The sequence below is a fragment of the Mangifera indica genome, chromosome 2, assembly GCF_011075055.1.
Source record: "Mangifera indica cultivar Alphonso chromosome 2, CATAS_Mindica_2.1, whole genome shotgun sequence".
NCBI lineage: Eukaryota > Viridiplantae > Streptophyta > Magnoliopsida > Sapindales > Anacardiaceae > Mangifera > Mangifera indica.
The window spans coordinates 13350308-13373783 of NC_058138.1; the positions used below are offsets into that span (position 1 = coordinate 13350308).

General features: G+C 33.8%; 3 protein-coding genes across 9 annotated transcripts; 2 read left to right on the forward strand and 1 right to left on the reverse strand.

The window, feature by feature from the left end:
• The first annotated feature begins 904 nt into the window (after positions 1 to 904).
• Positions 905 to 3455, forward strand: LOC123197350 (pentatricopeptide repeat-containing protein At1g71420). Of its 2 annotated transcripts, XM_044611616.1 has the most exons (2): positions 905 to 1705; positions 1841 to 3455. In XM_044611616.1, exons 1-2 carry the CDS (start codon positions 922 to 924, stop codon positions 3166 to 3168), a joined length of 2112 nt encoding a protein of 703 aa, XP_044467551.1. In that variant the 5' UTR covers positions 905 to 921; the 3' UTR covers positions 3169 to 3455. The 2 variants fall into 2 exon arrangements, with proteins under 2 accessions (XP_044467551.1, XP_044467542.1); XM_044611607.1 differs by having other exon boundaries at positions 905 to 3455.
• A 2914-nt stretch (positions 3456 to 6369) lies between these two features.
• On the forward strand, positions 6370 to 7939 carry LOC123197364 (LRR receptor-like serine/threonine-protein kinase GSO1). Its single transcript, XM_044611629.1, has one exon. The coding sequence runs from the start codon at positions 6394 to 6396 to the stop codon at positions 7804 to 7806; it is 1413 nt and encodes a 470-aa protein (XP_044467564.1). The 5' UTR covers positions 6370 to 6393; the 3' UTR covers positions 7807 to 7939.
• A 3809-nt stretch (positions 7940 to 11748) lies between these two features.
• Positions 11749 to 20566, reverse strand: LOC123208757 (CBL-interacting serine/threonine-protein kinase 3-like). 6 transcript variants are annotated; one of them, XR_006500800.1, is made up of 17 exons: positions 20228 to 20565; positions 19724 to 19960; positions 19555 to 19617; positions 19340 to 19411; positions 18955 to 19062; positions 18754 to 18834; positions 18211 to 18264; positions 17993 to 18118; positions 17822 to 17911; positions 16441 to 16563; positions 16247 to 16357; positions 15258 to 15371; positions 15105 to 15161; positions 14942 to 15016; positions 12833 to 13196; positions 12249 to 12722; positions 11749 to 12130 (listed from the first exon to the last, which is right to left on the reverse strand). XR_006500800.1 is itself a non-coding variant. In XM_044626271.1 (15 exons), the coding sequence occupies exons 2-15, from the start codon at positions 19892 to 19894 to the stop codon at positions 12056 to 12058; spliced, it is 1320 nt and encodes a 439-aa protein (XP_044482206.1). In that variant the 5' UTR covers positions 19895 to 19960; positions 20228 to 20554; the 3' UTR covers positions 11749 to 12055. The 6 variants fall into 6 exon arrangements, 1 of the variants encoding a protein (XP_044482206.1); XR_006500801.1 differs by having other exon boundaries at positions 12249 to 13196; positions 20182 to 20566; XR_006500799.1 differs by having other exon boundaries at positions 12249 to 13196.
• Positions 20567 to 23476: the final 2910 nt, after the last annotated feature.

Sequence of the window (23476 nt, forward strand, 5' to 3'; positions counted from 1 at the left end):
TTATGTTGTTATTTATGGTAGCATAATATCATAGAAATATTATTAATTGTAATTTATACTCAAAAGATGAATCAAATTAGTTGATAAAAATAATGTTATAAAGGCAAAATGTAATACAATGTAAAATATTGGATAAAGAAAAACAAAAACAAATATTTGTTCGTACAGGTGGCAAGAGCCGATTCAATACGTGGGCTTAATGAACCGTTTTGAGATCAATCCGATATATTTGATATGATTTGATTCAATCCATTGTTATCTTTATTTATTTGTATAAAAGTAGACAAATATCCTTTTATAGTATGTGAGTGAACAAGCGGATCCCAATTTTGGGATATTTTTTATTTTAAGCACTTTTTTAATTGTTTATATATATATATATATATATATATATAAAATCACCTTTTTATTTAATGTATATTTATAATCACATTTATATTTTACTTTTTTTTAAAAATAAAAATTGTTTGGTTAGGTATTCGGTTAGCTGGCTAAGCACTTAGACCAAACACTAAGTAAAACACTTGGCCAAACAACTTTCATTTTTTAAAAATGTTTTTGGTTGATTGGCTGATCAAACACCAGATCAAACAATTTTCAATTTTAAAAGATTTTTTTTTATCGGTTAGTTGACCAAGCATTATGTCAAAAAAAAAGAATTTTTTTTAAATGACTCTTTTTTGTTGACCGGTTGACTAAACACACAATCAAGCAACTCAATCAAACTTTAGGGTAAACAACTTTTTTTTTTAAAAAAGAAGTTAAAAACAATGATATAGACCATTTATATACCAATAATAATATATTATTATATAATTAAATAATTAAAAATAAAATAAAATAACACTTAATTATAACAAAACAATAACTATGCATTTTACAGCATTTCCTTGAACAATTGCACTCATATAACATTACTTGATGTCACGCCAAACCACAAGGGCGTGCTACATCTCCATCAGGAACTTCACTCAAATCCACTTCCTCCCAATCTCCACAACAACCCCAGAAGCCAACAACATTCTCCAGCAGGTTCGCCAGCGCTCCAACCGCGGCCTACTCACGGAAGCTCTCTCACTTTTCTACAATGCGCCGCCGTTGCTTCGCTCTCAGCAAACTTACGCCATTCTTTTCCACGCCTGTACTCTCCATGGAAACCTCCAACAAGGCCTGCATTTACACCAACACATGGTTTCCCATTACGGGTTACACCCATTTGACCTCTTCGTGACCAATCACTTAATCAACATGTACTGTAAATTTGGGTACTTAGACTATGCGCAGCGGCTCTTCGATGAAATGCCTAAACGGAACCTTGTTTCTTGGACCGCCCTCATTTCTGGCTATGCCCAACATGGGCATCATACCAAGTCTTTTAGAATGTTTTCTGGGATGTTATTACATTTTCGTCCAAATGAGTTCGCGTTCGCCAGCGTGCTTAGTTCATGTGGTTACGTGGGTGGCAAGCAAGTGCATGCGCTGGCGGTGAAGATGTGTTTGGATGCTTATGAATTCGTGGCCAATTCGCTTGTAAATATGTATAGTAAGAATTGTGGTTTTGGTGGTAGTGTAGAGGAGGCTTGGAAGGTGTTCGAGAATATGGAGTTTAGAAATGTGGTTTCTTGGAATTCGATGATTGCAGGGTTTCACTACTGTAACTCTGGAGAGCAAGCTATCAAACTTTTCGTGAATATGCGGCATGAGGGTATTGAATTTAATCGTGCCACAATTCTTAGTGTTTTGACGTCCTTGTGTGGATGTTATGATATGGATGTTTACTTTGGTCTAAATTTTTGTTTTCAATTGCACTGCTTGAGTGTCAAAACTGGGATTATTTCAGAAATTGAAGTAACAACAGCTCTGGTGAAAGCTTACTCAGGCCTTGGAGGAGATATTGCTGAATGTTACAGGCTTTTCTTGGAGAGGAGATGCAGTTGGGATATTGTTTCATGGACGGGAATAATAACAGCAGTAGCGGAAAGTGAACCAGAAGAAGCTCTGTTCCTCTTTTGTCAGTTGTGTCGAGAGGGCTTGACTCCAGACTGCCTTACTTTCTCAATTGTACTAAAGGCTTGTGCAGGTCTTTTGACAGATCGACATGCGATGACAGTTCATTCGCAAGTAGTAAAGGCTGGGTTTGAGGGAGATATTGTCCTTGCAAATGCTTTAATCCATGCCTATGCAAGGTGTGGATCCATTGTCTTATCCAAGCAAGTATTCAAGGAAATGGAGTTTAGGGATTTGGTTTCTTGGAATTCTATGCTTAAGGCTTATGCCTTGCATGGTAAAGCCAAAGAAGCCTTGCAACTCTTTTCAACAATGAATGTCCAACCAGATTCTGCAACTTTTGTTGCTTTACTTACAGCTTGCAGCCATACTGGATTGGTGGAAGAAGGAAATGAAGTCTTTAACTCCATGGCTGATAAACATGGTGTCACTCCTCAACTAGATCATTATGCCTGCATGGTTGATATTCTTGGGCGAGCTGGGCGAATTCTTGAGGCTGAGAAGCTTATAAATAAAATGCCTATGGAGCCTGATTCTGTTGTTTGGAGTGCATTGCTGGGGTCATGTAGAAAGCATGGGGTGACACATTTAGCTGAGTTAGCAGCAGCTAAACTGCAGGAGTTAGAGCCTGGAGACTCATTAGGTTATGTACAAATGTCAAATGTATATTGCTCAAGTGGCAGTTTCAGTAAAGCAGGGCTAATTAGGAAAACAATGAAGGGGTATAAAGTGCGAAAGGAACCTGGTTTAAGTTGGGTTGAGATTGAGAATCAAGTTCATGAATTTGCCTCTGGAGGCAAGCGTCATCCGCAAAGAAATGCCATATGTACAAAGCTCAGTGAACTGATTGGGCAGTTAAAGGAGATGGGTTACGTTCCAGAGACAAGCTTGACCTTGCATGACATAGAAGAGGAGCACAAAGAAGAGCAACTATACCATCATAGTGAGAAGTTAGCTTTGGTGTTTGCCATAATGAATCAAGAAACTATGCGCTCTGAAGGCAGTGCAATAAAAATTATGAAGAATATCAGAATTTGTGTTGACTGCCATAACTTCATGAAGTTAGCATCAGATCTTCTTCAAAAGGAGATTGTTGTGAGAGACTCAAACCGTTTTCACCATTTTAGAGATAGAAAATGCTCTTGCAATGATTATTGGTAATAAACTAGAGTTACTCAACCAAAGTATGGGTAATGAGTTCGTGATTATGTGTTCTTGGTCAAGCATGCAATTCCTAAGACAGGTAGTGTTCCTTAAAGCACTGAGATCATGGTCAAACTAGTGCTATTCAATTTTGAACTAAATGTTGAGGTTATTTTTTGAGCAATGTTATTAGTAAAACACATTGCTTTGACAGAGTTCAGGCATAAAATATATTGCATCTACAGAATTCAGGTGTAAAACATATTGCGGTTACAGAATTCAGGCATAATTTTATTTTAGTGGAACCTTTTATTTTGTGTTGAAAGTCTCACATTCTGTAACTACTTACTGGGTTCTAGCCAAGTATTTTTGAACTATACGAATAGAGATATATTCAGCGAGGGTAAAATGAAGCAGGAGTCTAAATCTGCAGATTATTTGCAGACTGTCAGAGGGAGCTGGAGCTAGAGCTAATGCTGCTGTGTCTGTAAGTATTCAACTCAGAGAAAAACAAAGTTCTCTTTCACATATGATTTGGGATCAGTTGTTCTCTCCGCATATGCATTTAACGGAGTTAACAGTTATCGGCTCTTTTTTTCCCATATAATTATCAAGCAAAAGTCCAGTATTTCCCTTGAAATCTTCAAATCTCTGAAGTTTAACGGTTTGGATCATTTAGATTATTGAACTGGTTCATAAGGGATAAATCTTGAAAATGTCAAACGCAGAAAGTTAGCCAGACATGAAAAAATGGTTAGAGGTAAAGGTCTGCTTTACAAAATAATTGTGGATAGGGGTGTGCCCGGTGGATTCTTTACACACAAGTAATTGGTAGCTTCATGTATTCAATGATCAGTACATTATCAGATATATGTTATACAATGAGAGTAGTTAGTAAATGTCAATCAAATCCTAGAAAACCCTATTGGCAAGCTGTGAAAATGATTATGAGATATCTTAAAGCACCAAAGGCATGAGATTGTGTTTTGGTTTTAATGATCTAGAACTTGTTGGCTATCGTAATTACAGGTGACATAGATGACAGAAGGCCAACAAGTGGTAATATATTTTTATTCGGTGGAATAGCTGTTTGTTAGGTAAGTAAGAAATAAAAATGAGTATTCAAGAGTCAGCAAAACTGGTAAAATATTAAAACTTTTAAGAAAAAAATTTGGGTTTGAGTTTTTACTACACTTATGAAACCTTGAAAGCCTATTAATGTATTTTGTGATAATAGATTAACATTTTTTTTTTTGTCAAAAGTGGAGTTAATAGTTCCAAATGTAAACACATTAACATAAATTATCACTATATTCAAGGTATAGTGGAGAAGGGAAAAAATATAGTCAACTATATTCTTTTGGAGAGATAGTGGTTGATCCTATAATGAAGAGATTATCTTTGGAAAAGTTCAAAGAACATGTGACTACTATATGAGTCATCTAGTTATGTAGTCAAGATACATTGTATAAGAGCATTATTTTTAGATTTTGGAGATGCCCAAAATTAACAAATCAATGTGACTGTATCTAATATATGATGGTCAAAGAGAGATAGAGGACACTAGGTTAGGTAATAAAATTTATAATAAGCTTCTTGGTAGTAAAATCTATTTGAAGCCTTGAATTGAATTTACGTGATATCAGATACTTAGTGAAAAGTTATATGATAAGATGAATTTGAGAAAACCTCCCAATTAGTCTAGGGGAAAGCATTTGATGCAAGTCAATTAAAGTGGTATAATCATGTACTTTGTTAAGGTCAACATTAATAATTAGGTAAGGGATGGTTATTTTCTAGTTTGGGAGTTCTTCTTGTCATATTAATTTTTATAATATGAAGTGTTTGTGATAAAACAGGACAACCAGAATTGATGGTTTAAATATTGAGTATACAAAAAGGTCTTTAACATAGTATGATGGTAGTACATATTAAATACAATAAATTTATGTGAAAAATGAAAAAGATTATTATTTTAAAGAAAGAAAAAAAAATTATAATACTACATTAGCCAAAGGACTTATTCCATATAAACATAAGTGTTTTCTCAAGTTTTTATTTTTGGATTTTGAAAATTTCAAATATTTATCTATCTGTTAATTTTTATTGTTAGTGTCAGAGATAAAATCATTGTTTTATAAAAATATTTTTAAAAAACTAAAAATTTAATTATATTTTGCTCCTACATTTAAAAATTTATAATTTCTCTTCCACCCCCTCTGTTATCCCTTTTACCCAAGGCTTGAAAAATCACTATCTTTTCCCTAGAGTTTCGATGACAACTCTTTAATGACAATCACTTCTTCAGTTATTGTTATTCTCTCTCTTTTCTTGTTTATCTATCCCTTTCAATCTCTCTTGGCTTCTTTCTCCCTTCCGGTCTCTCTCATCCGTTTTTCTACTGTTTTTGTCGAAACAAAGATGTAAGTAATCTATTTTATATATTTATTTTATAATTTTAAAGAACCTAATAAACATAAATGTAAGTAATCTATATAAAAAAAAAAATCTTATATGTAATTGAGATATAACAATTCTCGTTTAAGAGATTATATTATAATTTTTTAATGAATAGTATTATATACATAAATAACAACATATTATTATATGATTGAATAGTTAAAAATTAAAAATAAAATAATATTTATTCATATAATAATACATTGTTATTTATATATAAAATTATATATAAAAAAATTATATATATAATTTTATTGTTTTTTAATTGATTAGGCCGCAAATTTTGTCAAAATTGAGGGATGAAAGTCTTATACCTTGTCTTTTATCTATGCATCTGCCACCGCTTTCGAGTGCTTCGCAACTTGTCCAGATGCAGTCTTTGGATGCCTAGCGTGTCGTGCGTAGTGCGGTGAGGTCCGCCCAGAGATTTCTATTTTGCCACTTGTATTTCACGGCCATCCGGGGCCAACTGTATCTGCCTTCTTTTTATATATATATATAGATTATCTTTAATTTAAATTATTTAATTATATAATAATATATATTATTTATTATTTTTGCTATCTTTTAAATATTTAGGCTTTTTGTCAGTAAATAAAATTTCCCAAACTGAAAATTAAACAAATTGGACAGTTTTCTCCCTGCGCATCCTTCGTTGAATTGAATGCAATGTGAGTCAAAGTTGAGGGGTTAGTGGCTTTGACTCACAATCCAATTTCCAAACTATTGAATTCTATAAAAGCCCTTCTAAATCAAATCCATTTGAGCACTCACAAACTCAACATGGGCTTCTTTCTCTTCCTTTTTCTCTCCCTTTCTCTCTTCAAACTCACTTCAGCCGCCTGTCACGCGGATGATCAAGCCGCTCTTTTGGCTTTCAAATCGGGTATAACCCAAGACCCATCGGGTCTACTCACCACATGGAAATCGGGTACCGATTGTTGCACTTGGGCGGGTGTAAATTGCTTGGTCAACAACCGAGTCACAAGCATTTCTCTTGTTGGCCAACCCGACAAACCCGACTCCTTCTTAACGGGTACAATCTCATCCAGCCTGGCCAAGCTCACATATCTAGACGGTATTTATCTCCAGAACCTCAGAAATCTCTCGGGTAAGTTTCCGGGTTTTCTATTCGGGTTACCCAATTTAAAGTTCATCTATATTGAAAACAACAAACTTTCGGGTCAAATACCTGCAAATATTGGCAACTTGACCCAGCTCCAAGCACTGAGTCTGTCTGGCAATCAGTTCACCGGGATCATACCGAGTTCGATCGCCGCGTTGACTCAGTTAACTCAGCTGAAACTGGGTCAAAATATTCTCTCCGGTAAGATTCCAGCCAATATTGGGAAGTTGAAGAACTTGACTCTACTGAGTCTCGACCATAACCAACTCACTGGCCAAATACCAAATATTTTTTCATCTTTGACAAATCTTAGAATCCTAAGACTTTCTTTTAACAAGTTATCAGGACAAATTCCTTCTTCAATAGCTTCCCTTGCACCAAAGCTTCAATATTTAGAGCTAGGCCACAATGCACTTTCCGGGAAAATCCCAGATTTTCTCGGAAAATTCCAGGCACTGGACACCCTGGATCTTTCTAGGAACAAATTTTCAGGAACCATAGCAAATAGCTTCGCAAACTTGACAAAAATTTTCAATCTCGACCTCTCATACAATTCTCTCACTGACCCATTTCCAGTTATGAATGTTAAAGGAATTGAATCACTCGACCTCTCGTATAACAACTTTCACCTCAAACAAATTCCCAAATGGGCCATTTCGTCGCCTATTATCTACTCACTCAAGCTGGCAAAATGTGGGCTTCAGCTGAACTTGAGCGAGTTTCAGCCCTCCGAAACTTACTTCTACGACTACATTGACCTCTCTGATAACGAAATAGTGGGCAGTCCGGTAGGGTTGCTGAATCGGACGGATTATCTGGTGGGGTTTTGGGCATCGGGGAACAAGTTAAAGTTTGATTTGGAGAGTTTGAGGATTGTGAAGACATTGAAGACGTTGGATTTATCGAGGAATTTGGTATACGGGAAGGTGCCGGAAGGTGTTTCAGGGCTTGAAAAGTTGAACGTAAGTTATAATCATCTGTGTGGTCAGCTTCCGGCAAATAAATTTCCGGCCAGTGCTTTTATTGGGAACGATTGTCTTTGCGGATCTCCATTGCCGCCGTGCAAATAATGTAAGCTCATTAACAAGTTTTTGTAGCTAGCTGCATTATACTTTTTGAGCATGGGAACCGAAAGAAAGTAAAAGGGCTGTGGTGAGTTCGTTGAATGAATAATAATAATTTTTTATAAGGTAAATTCAACCATATCTCGTGCTGTCTATTAAAAATTTAATTTTTATATCGTATTTTATAAATATTTTTAAAAAATATAATTAACATATTATTATTTTAAAAATTAATACACAACTTTTAAAAATTTTAAAATTATTTTTATTATAAATCATATTAATCTGATATATTTTATAATATTTATATATTTTTTATTTATATGCAAAACAAAAGGAAATAAATAATTAAAATACAGATAACATAAGAAAATTTTATAAAATTCTAAAGGCCAGACGACTATTCTCACCCAAGGTATGCTACAATGTCAGTGTCCCTCTTTATTTATGATAATACCAAATACTCATCCATCGACAGTAAAATATAAATGTGATTATAAATATACATTAAATAAAAAGGTGATTATATATATATATATATAAACAATTAAAAAAGTGCTTAAAATAATAAATATTCCAAAATTGGGATCCGCTTGTTCACTCGCATACTATGAGAGAATATTTGTCTACTTTTATACAAATAAATAAAGAAAACAATGAATTGAATCAAATCATATCAAATATATCAGATTGATCTCAAAACAGTTCATTAAGCCCACGTATCGAACCGGCTCTTGCCACCTGTATGAACAAATATTTGTTTTTGTTTTTCTTTATCCAATATTTTACATTGTATTACATTTTGCCTTTATAACATTATTTTTATCAACTAATTTGATTCATCTTTTGAGTATAAATTACAATTAATAATATTTCTATGATATTATGCTACCATAAATAACAACATAATCATTTTTATAATTAATATTCATAGTGGTTGAACTTTAAAATTCAATGAAATATAAAATTATTTATTTTGTCGTGGCAATTTGGTGATACAATATTAAGTATTGGATTTAAAAAGTTGAAAATTTGCTTGTATAAAATGGACAATTGCCTTCCTATGAAAGATAAAGAGTAACTGAACTCTTATTTAGGGTTAGATTCGAGCTCGAGTTTGATTTAGTTTACATATAGTTGAGCTCAAGTTTGAGTTCGAACTCAATTTGACTCATTTTTCGTTATTAAAACAACATCGTTTTAATACATATTGGTCAAAACGATGTTGTTTTGTATCAAAATTTTTAATTGAAAAATTTGGCGAGTAGCTCCACCTCGACCTAGCTCGTATAGGGCTAACTCATTTCGGATTCATTCGAGTCAAACTCAAGCTTGAGCTCGAATGGGCTCAATTCGAGTCCAACGCTACTCATGTTAGGGAAAGTGTCCTTAGCACTACTCCTCGAGAAAACACTAAGACCTTCTCTCAAACACATGCATGCTTGGATAAGTTATTAAGATCCTTAAAACATAACTAACATCTCTTATCTGAATTGTTTGTATGTAACATTATGAACGGGTACGTGTCTCACACACACAACTGTTAATTACTTAAATTTATTCTAACATGACACTTATCCATCTTGATTGATGTAACATCCAATACACATATATCCTTATCCAATGCACGTTCATCTCCCACTTTAATTTCACAATTCTTAGTTTATTTCAACTCAAGTTAGTCTCGAACATACTTAAACATAACTGTCGATGGATGAGTATTTGGTATTATCATAAATAAATGGAGGACACTTGACATTGCAACATACCTAGGGTGGAAAATAGTCCTTTGGCTATTCTAAAACATAATTAAGGTTAAAATTAATATATATTTTATTATTTAAAACCAATTAGTCAATCTTATAGTTAAAATTAAATTTATGATAAATAATTAGAGAGTGATTCCATTTAAGGAATAACGAAAATCCTTAACTTTTATTTTTCAACTTTTAAAAATTCAAATGTTTAATTATAAACAAATTTTTGTTAAAAATTTTATTTAAGATTAGGAGTAAAATCATTATTTACTAAAAATTTTAAAAAATTAAAGTTTTATCACATTTTTTCTCAGGTTTAAAAATTTTATAATTTCTCTGCAATCCAAAGTTTGAAAAGTGATAAATACCCTTTAAGGTTTGTTTCTCTTCTCTCGAGTGATGATTCACTGTCTCTGACTGTCAGCCCTTCTCCTTCCCCCTTTATCTCTCCCTCTCGGTCTCTCTCATTTTCTTTTTCAATCGTCTTTGACTAAGATAAAGATGAAGAGATAAGGTTGAAGGGAGGATTATCTTTCAACTTTTAAAAATTCAAATGTTTAATTATAAACAAATTTTTGTTAAAAATCTTATTTAAGATTAGGAGTAAAATTATTATTTACTAAAAATTTTAGAAAATTAAAGTTTTATTACATTTTTTTTTTAGGTTTAAAAATTTTACAATTTCTCTACAACCCGAAGTTTGAAAAGTGATAAATACCCTCTAGGGTTTGTTTCTCTTCTCTCGGGTGATGATTCACTGTCTCTAACTGTCAGCCCTTCTCCCTCCCCCCTTATCTCTCCCTCTCGGTCTCTCTCCCTTTCTTTTTCAATCGTCTTCGACTAAGATAAAGATGAAGAGATAAGGTTGGAGAGAGGACGACTGATGGTCGGAGATAGTGAATTGACACTAGAGAGAACGGAAAAAATCCTAAGAGAGTATTTGTCACTTTTTAAACTTTGGGCTGGAGGAAATTGTAAGTTTTTAAACTCGAAGAGAAAGATGTAATAAAACTTTAGTTTTTAAAATTTTTTTAATAAATAACAATTTTACCCTTAATCTAACTGAAATTTTTAATAAAAATTTATTAATAAGTGGGTGTTCAGATTTTTTAAAGTTGAAGAGTATAAGTTTAAATTTTCGCTATACCTTAAATGAGAATAAGTCTTTCCGCGTTTATATATTTATACCTAAGAAACAGGTTAATCTTCATAAATTCTATCAGAAACACAAAAATATAACCAATAAAATTATGTGTATATATATTTTTTATACATAATTTAAATATATAAATAATATGTTATCATGTAATTAGATAATTTTAAATTAAAGATAAAGTAACACTCAATCACATGATGACACATTATCTATGTACACAAATTATGTACCGAAAGTATATACATATAATAATACTCAAATATAACAATAAATTATGTATACACAATCAAATACATATATAATGTTATTATATGATTGAGTGATTTAAAATTAAAGATAAAATAACATTTACTCATATAATAACACATTATCTATGTACTTAATTATGTATTACAAAATGTGTACACATAATATTATTCAAAATAGGCCAAATGACTATTTTCCATCTAAGATTTGATGCAAACTCAACTTCTCATCTACTAACTATCGAAAATTTAAATACTTATCTGTCTATCATATTTCACTGTTATTATCAAAGTTAAAATCGTTATTTAAAAATTTTATTTAAACTTATATTTTAAGATTATCCTAAAGTTTTAAAATGTTTATTTTTGCCTCCTATCTTATATTTTTCCTAATTCCAACCGACCCCCAACCGTCTAAAAATTTTCAATTAAACCCCTCTTCAACTTCAATCCAACTTTCATCTATTCTCATTGATTTCCTTGGCCTTCTGACATTTTCCGAAGGGATTTCTCTCCCATCAACCCAACCTTCATCTTTAGTGATATCTCTACCGATCGATGCACTCCCAAAGCGACGTTTCCCCTTTCAATTGTCGTACGTCTCTTCCTCTCCCAGGTTTTATTGTACATCTCTTCCTCTCCTAAAGTTTCACCGTGCTCCTTCATTTGTTCTTGCCGAAAGAGACGATGTTTCCCCTTCTATTCTCAACATTGACACCATACTTCCTCCTTATTAACTCTCAAGAGCATAAGTTCTTATGATGACACATTATCTACATACTCAATTATATACTAAAAAATATATTCATATAACATTATTCAAAATATGAAAAGTATATACATAAACTATATATACACACAAATACACACACAAGTGGATAAGATAATAATTTCTCATGATTGAGATCCATCTCTATGGAAATCACCCACCATTTCCACAAACAATATCAAGGCAGACAATTGGTGAATCCATATTTCTTTAATCTTTAAAAAAAAAAGGGAAAAAAAAAAAAACAAAAAGAATGAAGATATAGAGGCGTTTGAACATTTCACTGGCTAAGCATCGTCAAAAGAAAGACTTCAATGTTAAAGCCCCATCAGCGCATCTCTTGCATATCCTCCTCGGTTTTCCACACCACATCATCCAGGCTCGTCGATAGGTTTTTGTAGAACTGCATAACCATTTTAACACCCATCCAAAATATATCAATATTGTGAACGATGGAAAACATACAATTAAAGGCAACTAAAGCAATGCATTTCAACACCCATTGAAAAAAATCAAGATACCACAAGCAACTTTAGCCATGGAAACTTCTATATAAAAATTTGCTGCTCTAGGAACTCAGCTGGAAATTCTGGGCTGTTGCCTTGCACATTTTTTGAGTTGGGGCACTGCAAAATGGAGTCTGCCCACGGACTGGAAGGTATGCTATGAGCTGAGAACAACCCTCAAGTGTGGACAAAAATTGGCAAAACGTGACAATTGGTATCGGTGCATGACGAAAATGGAGGCAAGAGTAGATGAGATAGAGAAGGATCTTGAATTTGTGAAGAGGAGATTGGATGGACTACACATGGAATTGGAAAACATGAACTCGAGAATGGACAATGTGGAGGGTAGTGTGAAAATGGTGAAAGATCGTCTTATGGAGTTGACAAAAAGGATCATGAATAGAGTTACCTAATGGTGATTGAGGAAAAGTGTGGATGAACAAACCCCATCGTCGGTACAATTGTCTCTAGTGAGAGAAATGACACCACCTTTACCAATGAGACAAAATGAACAAATGAGTTATGGAGAGACTGCAACTGGAGAAGTTACTAGGAGACTAGAAGTGAAAACCAGCAAAATGGTCGACAAGACACCCTACCAATGATGGAGTTACCGATGTTCATTGGAGAAGATCCCTCAAGGTGGATTTTCAGACAGAGATATTTCATGGCAAGCCGCATTGCTGATGCCAAGCTAACATCAGTAGTGGTATGTATGGAAGGCATGGCCTTGAGCTGATTACATTGGAGGGAGACAAAGATTTCATTCAACATCTAGGATGATTTGAAGAGGGGCTTGTTAGAGTGATTTTGATGCTCTCAGGATGGATCACCACACAAAAAACTGTGTTCACTTCAACAACTAGATATGGTGGCTGAGTATAGGTGTATGTTCGAATGACTTTCGGCACCACTCTGGGATGTCTCCAACAAGTTACTGATGGGAGCCTTTGCGATTGGAATCTGAGAGAAAATACGGGCAGAGATGAGGCTTTTTGGACCAAGAAACTTTGAAGAAACGATAGGTAGGGCCCAAAAAAACAAAGAAAAAATTTGGGTAATAGAGAATCAACTCAACCCAAGACCCAACAGTATGAATTTAAGTCCAACAATCCAAACCCGACCTATGTAGCCAGCCCAAACTGTTTCACTATTTCTAATACTTTTTACCCCAACCCACCTTTGAGGCCCAACGACTCACTACCATTCCAACCCATACACTTTCACCCAATCCAACCCAAACTATTACCACCATAGCCCAAAAGCTGCAACCCAGTTAAATCCGAACACACAACACTCTAACTTATACATTTACCAACCTACAAACACAAATCAAACACAATCAATTTTTTCCCACCATCTTCAAGTACCAATGAAGCAAACTCTATCAAAGTAAATACACTCAACTTGCACAATGAGCCTGTAAGTTCCAACAGGTTGGTTTCATGTGCATAGAAGGACAACAATTTTCAAAGGTTGTCGAACGCCAAAATTTAATAGAAATGGAACAAGGGACCATGTTTTTGATGTGAAGGAAAGTACAGGCTGAACCATTGTTGCAAATTTAGGCAATTGCAAGTGATGTTATCCTACAAAGAGGACAGGGAAAAAGAAGGGAACTTCATGCATACAAATGCCAAGGGATTAAAAGTGGCAGACACATGATGAGATGCTTAAAATATATTACTTAGATTTTAAGTCTTTTACTTTTTATGTTAACTTTTTGTATTTGATTTTTAAAAAAATTCAATTCACCACACCATGCCACCCCAAACACCACACCACACCAATCCCCTCTCCCCCCCCCCCCCCCCCCCCCCCCCCCCCCCCTTCTCCTTGAAAGGTGAATTTCAATGGATAGATGGTGTTAGGACCACAGTCTGTTACTGTGGGAAGGCAAAAGGATTGAGGCACAATTAGCTAGCACAAAGAAAAAGAAGGGCCATTTAAGGGAGGACACATGACTATAGGTAAGGAGAGAAAAAGGATAAAAAGGGAGACATGGGAGACGATAGGAAGAGATTATTGTTTTCGTTTCTAAGACAGCTTTGACTGATCGAAGGAGAGTGTCTAGCCTCTTGAATGCTAGACAATTTTAGGGGGAGATTTCTTCCTCATGAAAGTCAGACCTAAGAGTGTTTTGTGTTATCTTTTTTTTGTTTACAAGTGACAACATTATAAGAAACCTGCCGATCCTAAACAAAACCATAATCAATACAAGCTTCTACTATTTTCTTCATTATTATGTCGATTTCTTTGTTGATATTATTGAGGATTGGATAATTGTTGGGATTCCTAACACAGTGCATTTCAGCATTTTGAACCTGGCAGTGGCACCACCCCCCACACATAAGTTTAATCTGCCTCCTATTCAACCTCTTAAGGTTTAAACTTCAATTCATTGTAGATTGGAATGTTTGTCCATTGAATCAAGGAACTTGAAATTGAAGTGATTTAATCATAAGATCTTCGAGCCAATTTGTTGGTATCTTATATTTGCGATGGTTTTAATCCAAACTTTGAAATTTACAGAAGCTATTTACTTTGTTTATGACAAAATCATCCAATTTTGGCCAATTAATTGTAACCAGCTAACACCACTCTCAATCAAAAGTACTTGTGATTGAAAATAACATGGATATCAAGGCTAACAAAGCATGAAAAAGGGAAAAATCAATAGAACCAACAAATAGGGGAAAAAAAAATACCTTATGAAACTCCAAAGTATCCCCCTTGGTTTTTCGTACCTCAACCATATGAAGTGAAGGAGCTACTTGAAATATCTGTTTGATAATAAGATACGGTAAAACAACTGGACATAATAAATTGTGAAGTCTTGTCAGGAATATATATAGGTCAGTTGTCATTTACCTCAGTGGCCACTTTAAGGTTTCCCTTTCTCCCAGCTTTCATGTTTTCAAGCCTCATCTATTAAAAATAAAAACCATTATACCAGTAAAGCTTCATAAAATTACTTAAGAACTTTATTTATTAAGCACCAGTTGTGTAATGTGAAATTTTTACCTTGTAATTTTTCTTATGAACATCAAAACCAAGAGGCTTAGCTGCTGTTTCTAGTTTATCGATTATCTCGTTAGCAGGACATTTAGATGTGAACCTTGTCTCTCTCTTAAATCCCTGCAGCCAAAGACTCAAAGATTAAGTCTTAATTTGAAAAAATCTAACTATGAAATAGCAGTTCCATAAACTATGTGGTTATATAAAACATAATTATGCCATTGTAAACCAATTATTTGGCACAACTGTGAAGGAAATATGACATTGTCACAACCTATGCACAAAAATCAATAAGTCAAAACCTATTCTTGACTGGGTTTAAATAATGAATGGCTGAAAAGGACACTATCTTTACCAAAAGTTTAAAGTTATTCACATCCCATGAAGCTTGGCTAAACACAGGTAAACACCACCAGATTCAATAATTGGAACTTGATTAAAAAATTAAGAAAAAAATTCAAAATCAAATAAGAGAAGCTCTGTAAAGGATTATATGGTATATTTGATAAGGCAATATGCCAATGTAACAATTTATGCATATAAATTCAACAAAGCCTCTGTTACCTCTCTTTAACCGGGTTAAAATAATCAATTGTGGAAAAGAACATTATCTAAATAAAATACCTTAAATTATATTGACAACCGACGAGAGTTAGCTTAAAAAAGGCTAACACCAGTAGTTTCAAAAATCATCAGTAACTTTCCTTGAAATTTGGTAAATTGACGTAAGCCCTCCATAAAATTAGTAGTCATTTCATCATGAAGCGAAAGGACAATAGAGGGAAAAGGATAATCAATCAATACATATATATATAACCGCAAACTAACAAAATATCTATACTCTCAAACAATAAGATTTAATCTTTGACACACCAGCTAAATTAACCTTGCTTATATCCAAATAAAATTATAATAAATAACAATAATAAATTTAATGATAATGATGATTCAATTATGCATTATAAGTCTACCATAAATGGCTTTAACATTCATACCTGTTCTACATCAAACAAATTCTCAAGGTTTAGCCCTTTTGATAAAGATATCAACTCAAATGCATTCATGGCTGCAGGCTGTTCTTCTTTCTTCTCTGTCACATGGTGCTCCTGTAAAAATAAGCCAACCTCCTGAGACATGTGCTTTCTTCAGTAAATTGAGCTATAATTTTGGTAAAACAAATCCAACTTACTTCTGAATCCTGAAAAACAGCTTCTACATCATCCAAGTTTGTTTCTTCCTTCTCCTCAAAAACTGGGGCCTTATAGTCTTTCTTAAACCATTCATCTTCAAGAATTTCGGGAATAGTTATGCGCTACACAAGAAAATAATCAAATCACATATGCAAACTATTCTGACTAATGGAGACAGTAAACAGGCCACTAATTATTTTAGAGAACAGACAGGAGAAGAAGGGTAAGAGTAATGCTAAACTTACAAATTGGGATCTCAACCAATAAGGTTGTTGACGTGACAGTGCTACCTTAGTGGTTGTATGCTGTGATAAGTGATGTTACTTTCCTATAATTACTACAGTGTTAACATGTTAGGGATGCCAACTTTGTATAGATAGCATAACAAAAATGATAAATGCTAGCAAGTAATGGGTAATTTTGTTATTTTTCTTGGACACTATTGAGGTCAACAGACTGATATAGTGGCATGGTATAAGATATCACATGTGGTCAAAGCATCAAGTCAAGCAAGTGGAATCAGAGGCAAGCTTTGACCTTGGCATCAGTTCGGATAGTGCCTTGGTATCAAAATCACAATATTGCTTGACCTCTGTAAAACAGCAAATCCATGCTTAAGACTATATATTTATTAGGATGGGATGAAAAAGAAACAGAAATATGAAGCAGATAGAAATGTAAATGTTAATAAATATATGTGGATTATTTGGATTGCATCTCCAAATCTTTGCCTCCTCGAAAAAGAGAAATGAAATATCGTATTATAGATGAAAATTAATATAAAAAAAAGTTGAGACAGTGAACAAGAGAAAACAGTAAGGCACAGAGTATATCGCCATCAATACTACACCTTCAAAATAAAAAAAAGGGGATCAGATATGAATTAAATGCATTAACTTTTTTTTTTTGGTCATCTCTTTAGGAAATAGCTTCAAATTATTATTTTTTAGATGAAATATTTGCAAGACTTCTAAGCAATTGATATTTTTAACACAGTTTAAGATCAGTTGTCATAAAATATATGAAGTGCAAGTTATTTTACAATTCATAACAGAGAAGCTTGGCGAAGTTTCTCAAGCTGGCAACATCATATACAATGATGCCCAAAAATTTAAATGCTTAAATATAACAACCCATTGGTGCAGGAAAAGGCTGTCCAAAGATTTAAGGGTTTTGCCCATCCAAAGCTTATGTAACATTCATGTTCACTGGAATTTATTTAAATAGAACTTAGGTGTCTAAGATAACAAGAAATTGAACCACAGTCGTAACATGGAATAAAGAAATTGCTTTTGTCTCTATTCTCCAGATAAATGAAATGTATAAATCAGTCATGAAACCAGAATCTAATGGCGTGCCGATAAAGAATTAATTACTTACAGTCATAGGGTTGGGATCCAAGATACAAGTTATCAATTTCATGGCAGGGAAAGAAAGCCAGGGAGGGCAAGTGAATTCAGCCGCAGAAATCTATACATAGGGGAGGTAAGTGAATGCCAAACAGTTGAAAAAAACTAGAGAAGTGCTGTATTGAATTTATGAACTGCTCACTTTTTTATATAGGTTGATAAGATTAGAATCATCAAAAGGCAAGTACCCTGCAATTAGTACAAAGAGTATCACTCCACAAGACCACAAGTCTGCAGTTGCCCCATCATAGCCTCTGTCATTAAGAACCTAAAAAAACAGTAATTTTATTACAAGTCATAGCACCAGAGGTTTTAAACACATGGTAAAGAAATTTAGCTTCATAGAATGGTATTCCACACCTCGGGAGCAACATAGTTTGGAGTTCCACAAGTCGTGTGAAGGAGGCCATCCTCCTGCAGCATTAGCCTTGAGAGTAAAATATATATAGCCCCAATTCTTTAAAGAGCCATACAATTATTTAATGACAAAGCAATGTTATGCATATGATAAAACCTTTTTTATAAATTTTATACTTTGCTAGGATAGACCATGTATAACAAGACAGGTATATCCACTACCCATTATATATTTTTTGTGGTTTTTAAATCTAAAATTTACAAATAATATCTCATGCCTAGTTATATTATTGTATATAACACTACAATTCAAAATGCTAAATTCACATGCTATACATGCTTAATTACTTGGATCAATTTACCCTTCAGCTTTATAACAGCTATATTTTTAAGCAGAAATTTCTCATTAAAAAGACTATATAGAAACATGCCCAGAATAAGGATCAAGTTGAGACAACTCAAAAAGAAAGAGAAGGGGAGAGAAAGAGAGAAGAAAAAGAAAAAGCTAACGATGTCTGAATTTCAGAAGTCATTTATCATGATTACCCTGACTTGTTTGGACAAAGCACTCAATCCAAAATCAGAAACTTTAAGGTTTCCGTAAGCATCCAACAGCAAGTTTTCAGGCTGCAGAGAAACCAATAAAAGATAGAATGAAATGGAGAAACCTCAGCCAATGGGCATAACAAATGCACTGAAAAATGGAAATGAAGAAGAACAAGAAACACTGGTCTTTATGGGGACTACCTTAAGATCCCTGTGGAAGACACCCCTGCTATGGCAATAATCAACAGCATTAACAAGCTGCTGGAAGTATCTTCGTGCCTCATCCTCTCTCATCCGTCCATGATTTGCCTTCACAAACCAATCATGATATCATTTAATAATACCGTGTAAAATAAATGAATGGGGGAAAAAAGATTAGGCAACCTTATATCAGTAAATTGTATCTGCAAAAATGAATAAGCAACATAACATGGCAATTAACAAATATATAAAAGCTATAAGTTAAAGGACAAACTCCACTCTGGAACATGCATATGTAATACTGTAATGTGAAAAATTAGTTTGAAAAATTGACAGTGAAAAAACTAGTAGATAAATATCATTCATCAAGAATTCAACAACTCACAATCTTGTCAAACAGCTCTCCTCCAGTAATAAACTCCAAGACAATATATATCTTTGTCTTGCTTCCCATCACCTGAAAATAAACAACATTATTAACCAAACTCTTCTTAGATGAAATTCATAACTCAACTGAATTCCCAATAAGTTCTACTCAGGATGAGATAAACTAAAAAGAGCAACAACCAGACCAAACACGATGTAACAACGGGTGGGTACCTCATATAATTGAACAACGTTGGGATGCTTTATCAACTTCATTGTGGCAATCTCCCGCCTGATCTGCCAAAGTATGCATAGAGCATATTACTAACGTGAACAAAACATGAAATAAATTGCTATGATGATAGTTGAAATAGCTACATAATCCGGAGAGTAATTGATAGACCTGTTCAGCCATCTTGTGCTTGAGAACTTTCTCTTTATCTAGAATCTTAAGAGCCACAGGTTCCCCAGTCTTGGAATTCCTTGCAAACTTTACTTTTGCAAATGTACCCTCACCAATTGTTCTTCCCACCTCATATTTACCAACCTGGCGTTTAATTTTAGGCTGACTCATTATTGCTTTACTTCTTCAACCAGAGGCTGCGCAGGTGGATTTATACAAACTCCGACACGCAAATTACTGCAAATACAAGACCAACAATCATTAACTACATAAAAAGTTTGTGAGATCTGATAATAAAACTAAGCATCTCAAAAGAATGTTCACATCTAAATAATCAAATTAAAAACTACTGCTTCATTAAATGAAACTCAATTGAAGCTCATTTCTTTTTTTGAGTATCTCCTATCATTAAAGCAAAAGAAAGAAAGTTAAAAAATATATATATAAAACCCACTTACAAAAAACAATAAAGTTGCTTCAAATAGATTTAAAGAAGAGATTGACCTTAAAACAATGGTTTCAACCACTGGAATTCAGATCGAATTTGAACCCAATTCTCCCATTCTAACCAACTTATAAAAAGATATTATTACAAAAAAAAAAAAAGTATTGGAGAAATAATTTCTGTTTTCTGTCAAAGTCCAAAATCACACCCTTCTCAAGCAGTTAAAAACGTTCAATTTAAGTTAATAGCAAGCGTAAAAATCACAACACCATAATCAAAGACCCAGCAGAGAAAATTTTTTCTTTTATAAATAACATGAAAAAAAAAAACAGTTTCCAGGAATTCGTCGATAAAATTATAAAAAGTAACAGTTAAAAATCGAATTCAACCACGGACATCACGTGTTGTTAATAGACACAAAGATTAATTAGACGTAGAAATAATGGGAAAGAAATTATCAAAGGTGGTAAGAGAATATACTTGAATTGAATTGAAGATGCTATAATGAAGATAGACAAGACAGATAAGAAGAAAAGATTAACTTGACAACTGGCTTTCCAGAGGAACATCTCTACTACGACACCCAGACAAGGACAAAATAAATTTTGCCCACAAATCAAAATTTCTTTTTACCTGAAAACAGCGGCCATGAGTAGCATGATGGAGTGGGAAGACTGGAGGACCCGCAAGGTGAATGGCGACATCAGGTACAGTCTGTTAACTCTCGTCTCTATTTGCTCTTATCAACTCAAAAGAGATATTACATGACTAGATAAGAATTGACATTCATTATTTACAGAAGTTTCTTAATAAAAACACCTTTTAATACAATATTCGAATATACAAATTCTCTTATACTAAGTGAATAAACTCGGCGAAAATAGGTGATGTTAAATTATAAATAAAATAAAATTACATGAAAGGGTAGGAGTAAATTCAAATCGAGTTTATTCAAATTTAAGTTCAAGTTTAAGTTCGATTCAAACGAGTCTAAAACGAGTTAAGCTCAAACGAGCTCGAGCTTGAGTCTGAAAGTTCAATATCTTCGAGTTTGAGCTTGAGCTTGAGTTTGAGCTTTGGATTATTTAGCTAGTTAAATTCGTAAGCTAAAATTTTTGATATAAAACGATGTTATTTTAACTAATATATATTAAAATAATATCGTTTTAATAACACTATAATTAAAAGCTTGAACCAAAATTAAGTTCAATTCTTTTGAAACGAACTAAACTCGAATTTATTTAAAGAAGTTTGAGCTTAGTTTCATGTAAATCAAGACAAACTTGAGCTCACATAAGCTTGAATCCAACCCTATAAGAGGGCATATCAACAATTATACTTAAATTTATGTATGTAATCTCTACGGTGTTGTTTGAGTGGCAATGACAAAAATTTCATATATAAAAAAATATAAGTTTGGATCCCAACTTTTCAAGGTATATTCTTGACTTACTATTTTCTCTGTATTTTTTTTTTCTTTTAAATCTTTGTCTTAATCTTGTTGAACCAAACAATCTAATTGAAACTAGAATTACCAGGCGCAGGAGTATGTCTTATCAAAACCTATAAACATTGGACAGCACCTGGAACAAGGAAATAAAGAAATGAAAATGGCCAAAACAAAAAACGTTACCAGGAGTTTATTTCCTCCAAAAGAAGAGGCCATGAAAAGAAACAAAGCAACTTCACCACCCGGCTTAAAAGTGGATTCATCTGTAACTCTGAACTGAAAATTAAGTACCTTTTTAAATTTTTTGGTTAGAATTTGGTTGAGAAAGAAGCTGGGTTGGTTCTGAAATTCATGGAGAAGATTCTTTACCAAGTTGATATAAGAGAGAAGGCTATTTCAGCGCCGTTGAACTTGAAATCCACAACTAGTTCTATTGTTGTTGAGCCATTGGGTGCTGACTCACTCCAACAAATTATCTTCTGCCACCTTATTTACATAATCTACAAACAAACACTAATGGGGCAAAAGACTTCATTTCTTCAAACTTCACAAGACTCGGCCAAACGCTGAATTATCATTAAATTAATTGGTTTATTAATCATGGTTCTCGAATTCATTCAGATCAGTTACTTGACGAAGTAATCTAATGTTTAGAAAATATGAAATTAAATATGGCATGGCAGATGGGAAGTGACATGAACGGTCTGGTTAAAAAAAAAAAACCGACTGATTTCAGTTTCATTTCTCTGGTTGGAGAATCAGGTGGCTCCCCTTATATAGGAAGATTGTTATCTTCCTCACTTCTTATTGACATTCGTGTATCTCTTCTATTGTGCAAGGATGCATATCTTTAGTTTGACTGGTCTGGGTCAACATTCGACCAAGTTTCTACGAAGACACAAAAACATTGGTTGTGAAAGTGGTTTAGTGAAGATGTTGGCGGCCTGCTCATTTTTAGGGACATAGTGAGTCACAAGTGACTTCAGGGTGACCTTGTCCCTTACAAAGTGATAGTCAACGTCAACATGTTTTGTCCTCCCATGGAAAACTGGTTGGTAGTTATGTTAAGAGCAAAGAGGGTATCACAAAAAAGTGTTGGAATATTTCATATCTTTCAGAAGTGAGAAAATCCAAGTAGATTCAGTAGCAACAACAGCCATGGATCAGTGCTAATTAAAGGGCATTGAGATCCTTTCATAGAGTTGGGTTGACAGTTGGCCATATTAGCTCGTCGAAGGACCTAAAAATAGGGTTGAATATAAGCCGAACCGAGCTCGAGTTCCACTTGATTTGCATAGAATTGATTTTGGACTCGTTGAGCTTGCTTTAAATAAGCTCGAGTTCAACTTGTTTCAAAAGAGCCGAACTGGAATCGAATTTTTAACTAACTCGTTATTAAAAGACATCGTTTTAATACATATTGGTCAAAACGACGTTGTTTGTATTAAAATTTTTAGCTTGCAAGTTTGACAAGTTAAATAATCTAAAGCTCGAGCTCGAGCTCAAACTCAAAAATGTTAAACTTTTAGGCTCAAGCTTGTGCTCGTTCAAAAGCTCAAACAAGTTCAGTTTGAATCTAACCCTACTTGAAAACATATTGTTTTTGAGAGAGCAGATGGCCAAACAAGATGACTAGTGGCCTCAATGCTAAGAAAATAATGTATATTTCCATGGAAAATTTTCGCCCGATAATTTTGTAAACAGAAATGTGACTTACCTGTTATGAGCATGTCATTGACATAAAAGAAGAGTCTATAATCGTTGAATACCGTTGATAAATGAATAAGGAAGAATCATTGGAACTAAATATGAACCCAAATCCAATAACTCACTGAAATGATCAAACCAAGTTTAAGGT

Coding starts and splice junctions, on each gene's coding strand:
- LOC123208757 (XM_044626271.1), bottom strand. CDS start 19,894: ATGAGTCAGCCTAAAATTAAACGCCAGGTTGGTAAATATGAGGTGGGA. Junction 18,265..18,753: donor CTTTGTCCAAACAAGTCAGG/GTAATCATGATA, acceptor CTAATGCTGCAG/GAGGATGGCCTCCTTCACAC. Junction 15,372..16,246: donor ATTTGTTTGATGTAGAACAG/GTATGAATGTTA, acceptor CTTTGGCTGCAG/GGATTTAAGAGAGAGACAAG.
- LOC123197350 (XM_044611607.1), top strand. CDS start 922: ATGTCACGCCAAACCACAAGGGCGTGCTACATCTCCATCAGGAACTTC.
- LOC123197364 (XM_044611629.1), top strand. CDS start 6,394: ATGGGCTTCTTTCTCTTCCTTTTTCTCTCCCTTTCTCTCTTCAAACTC.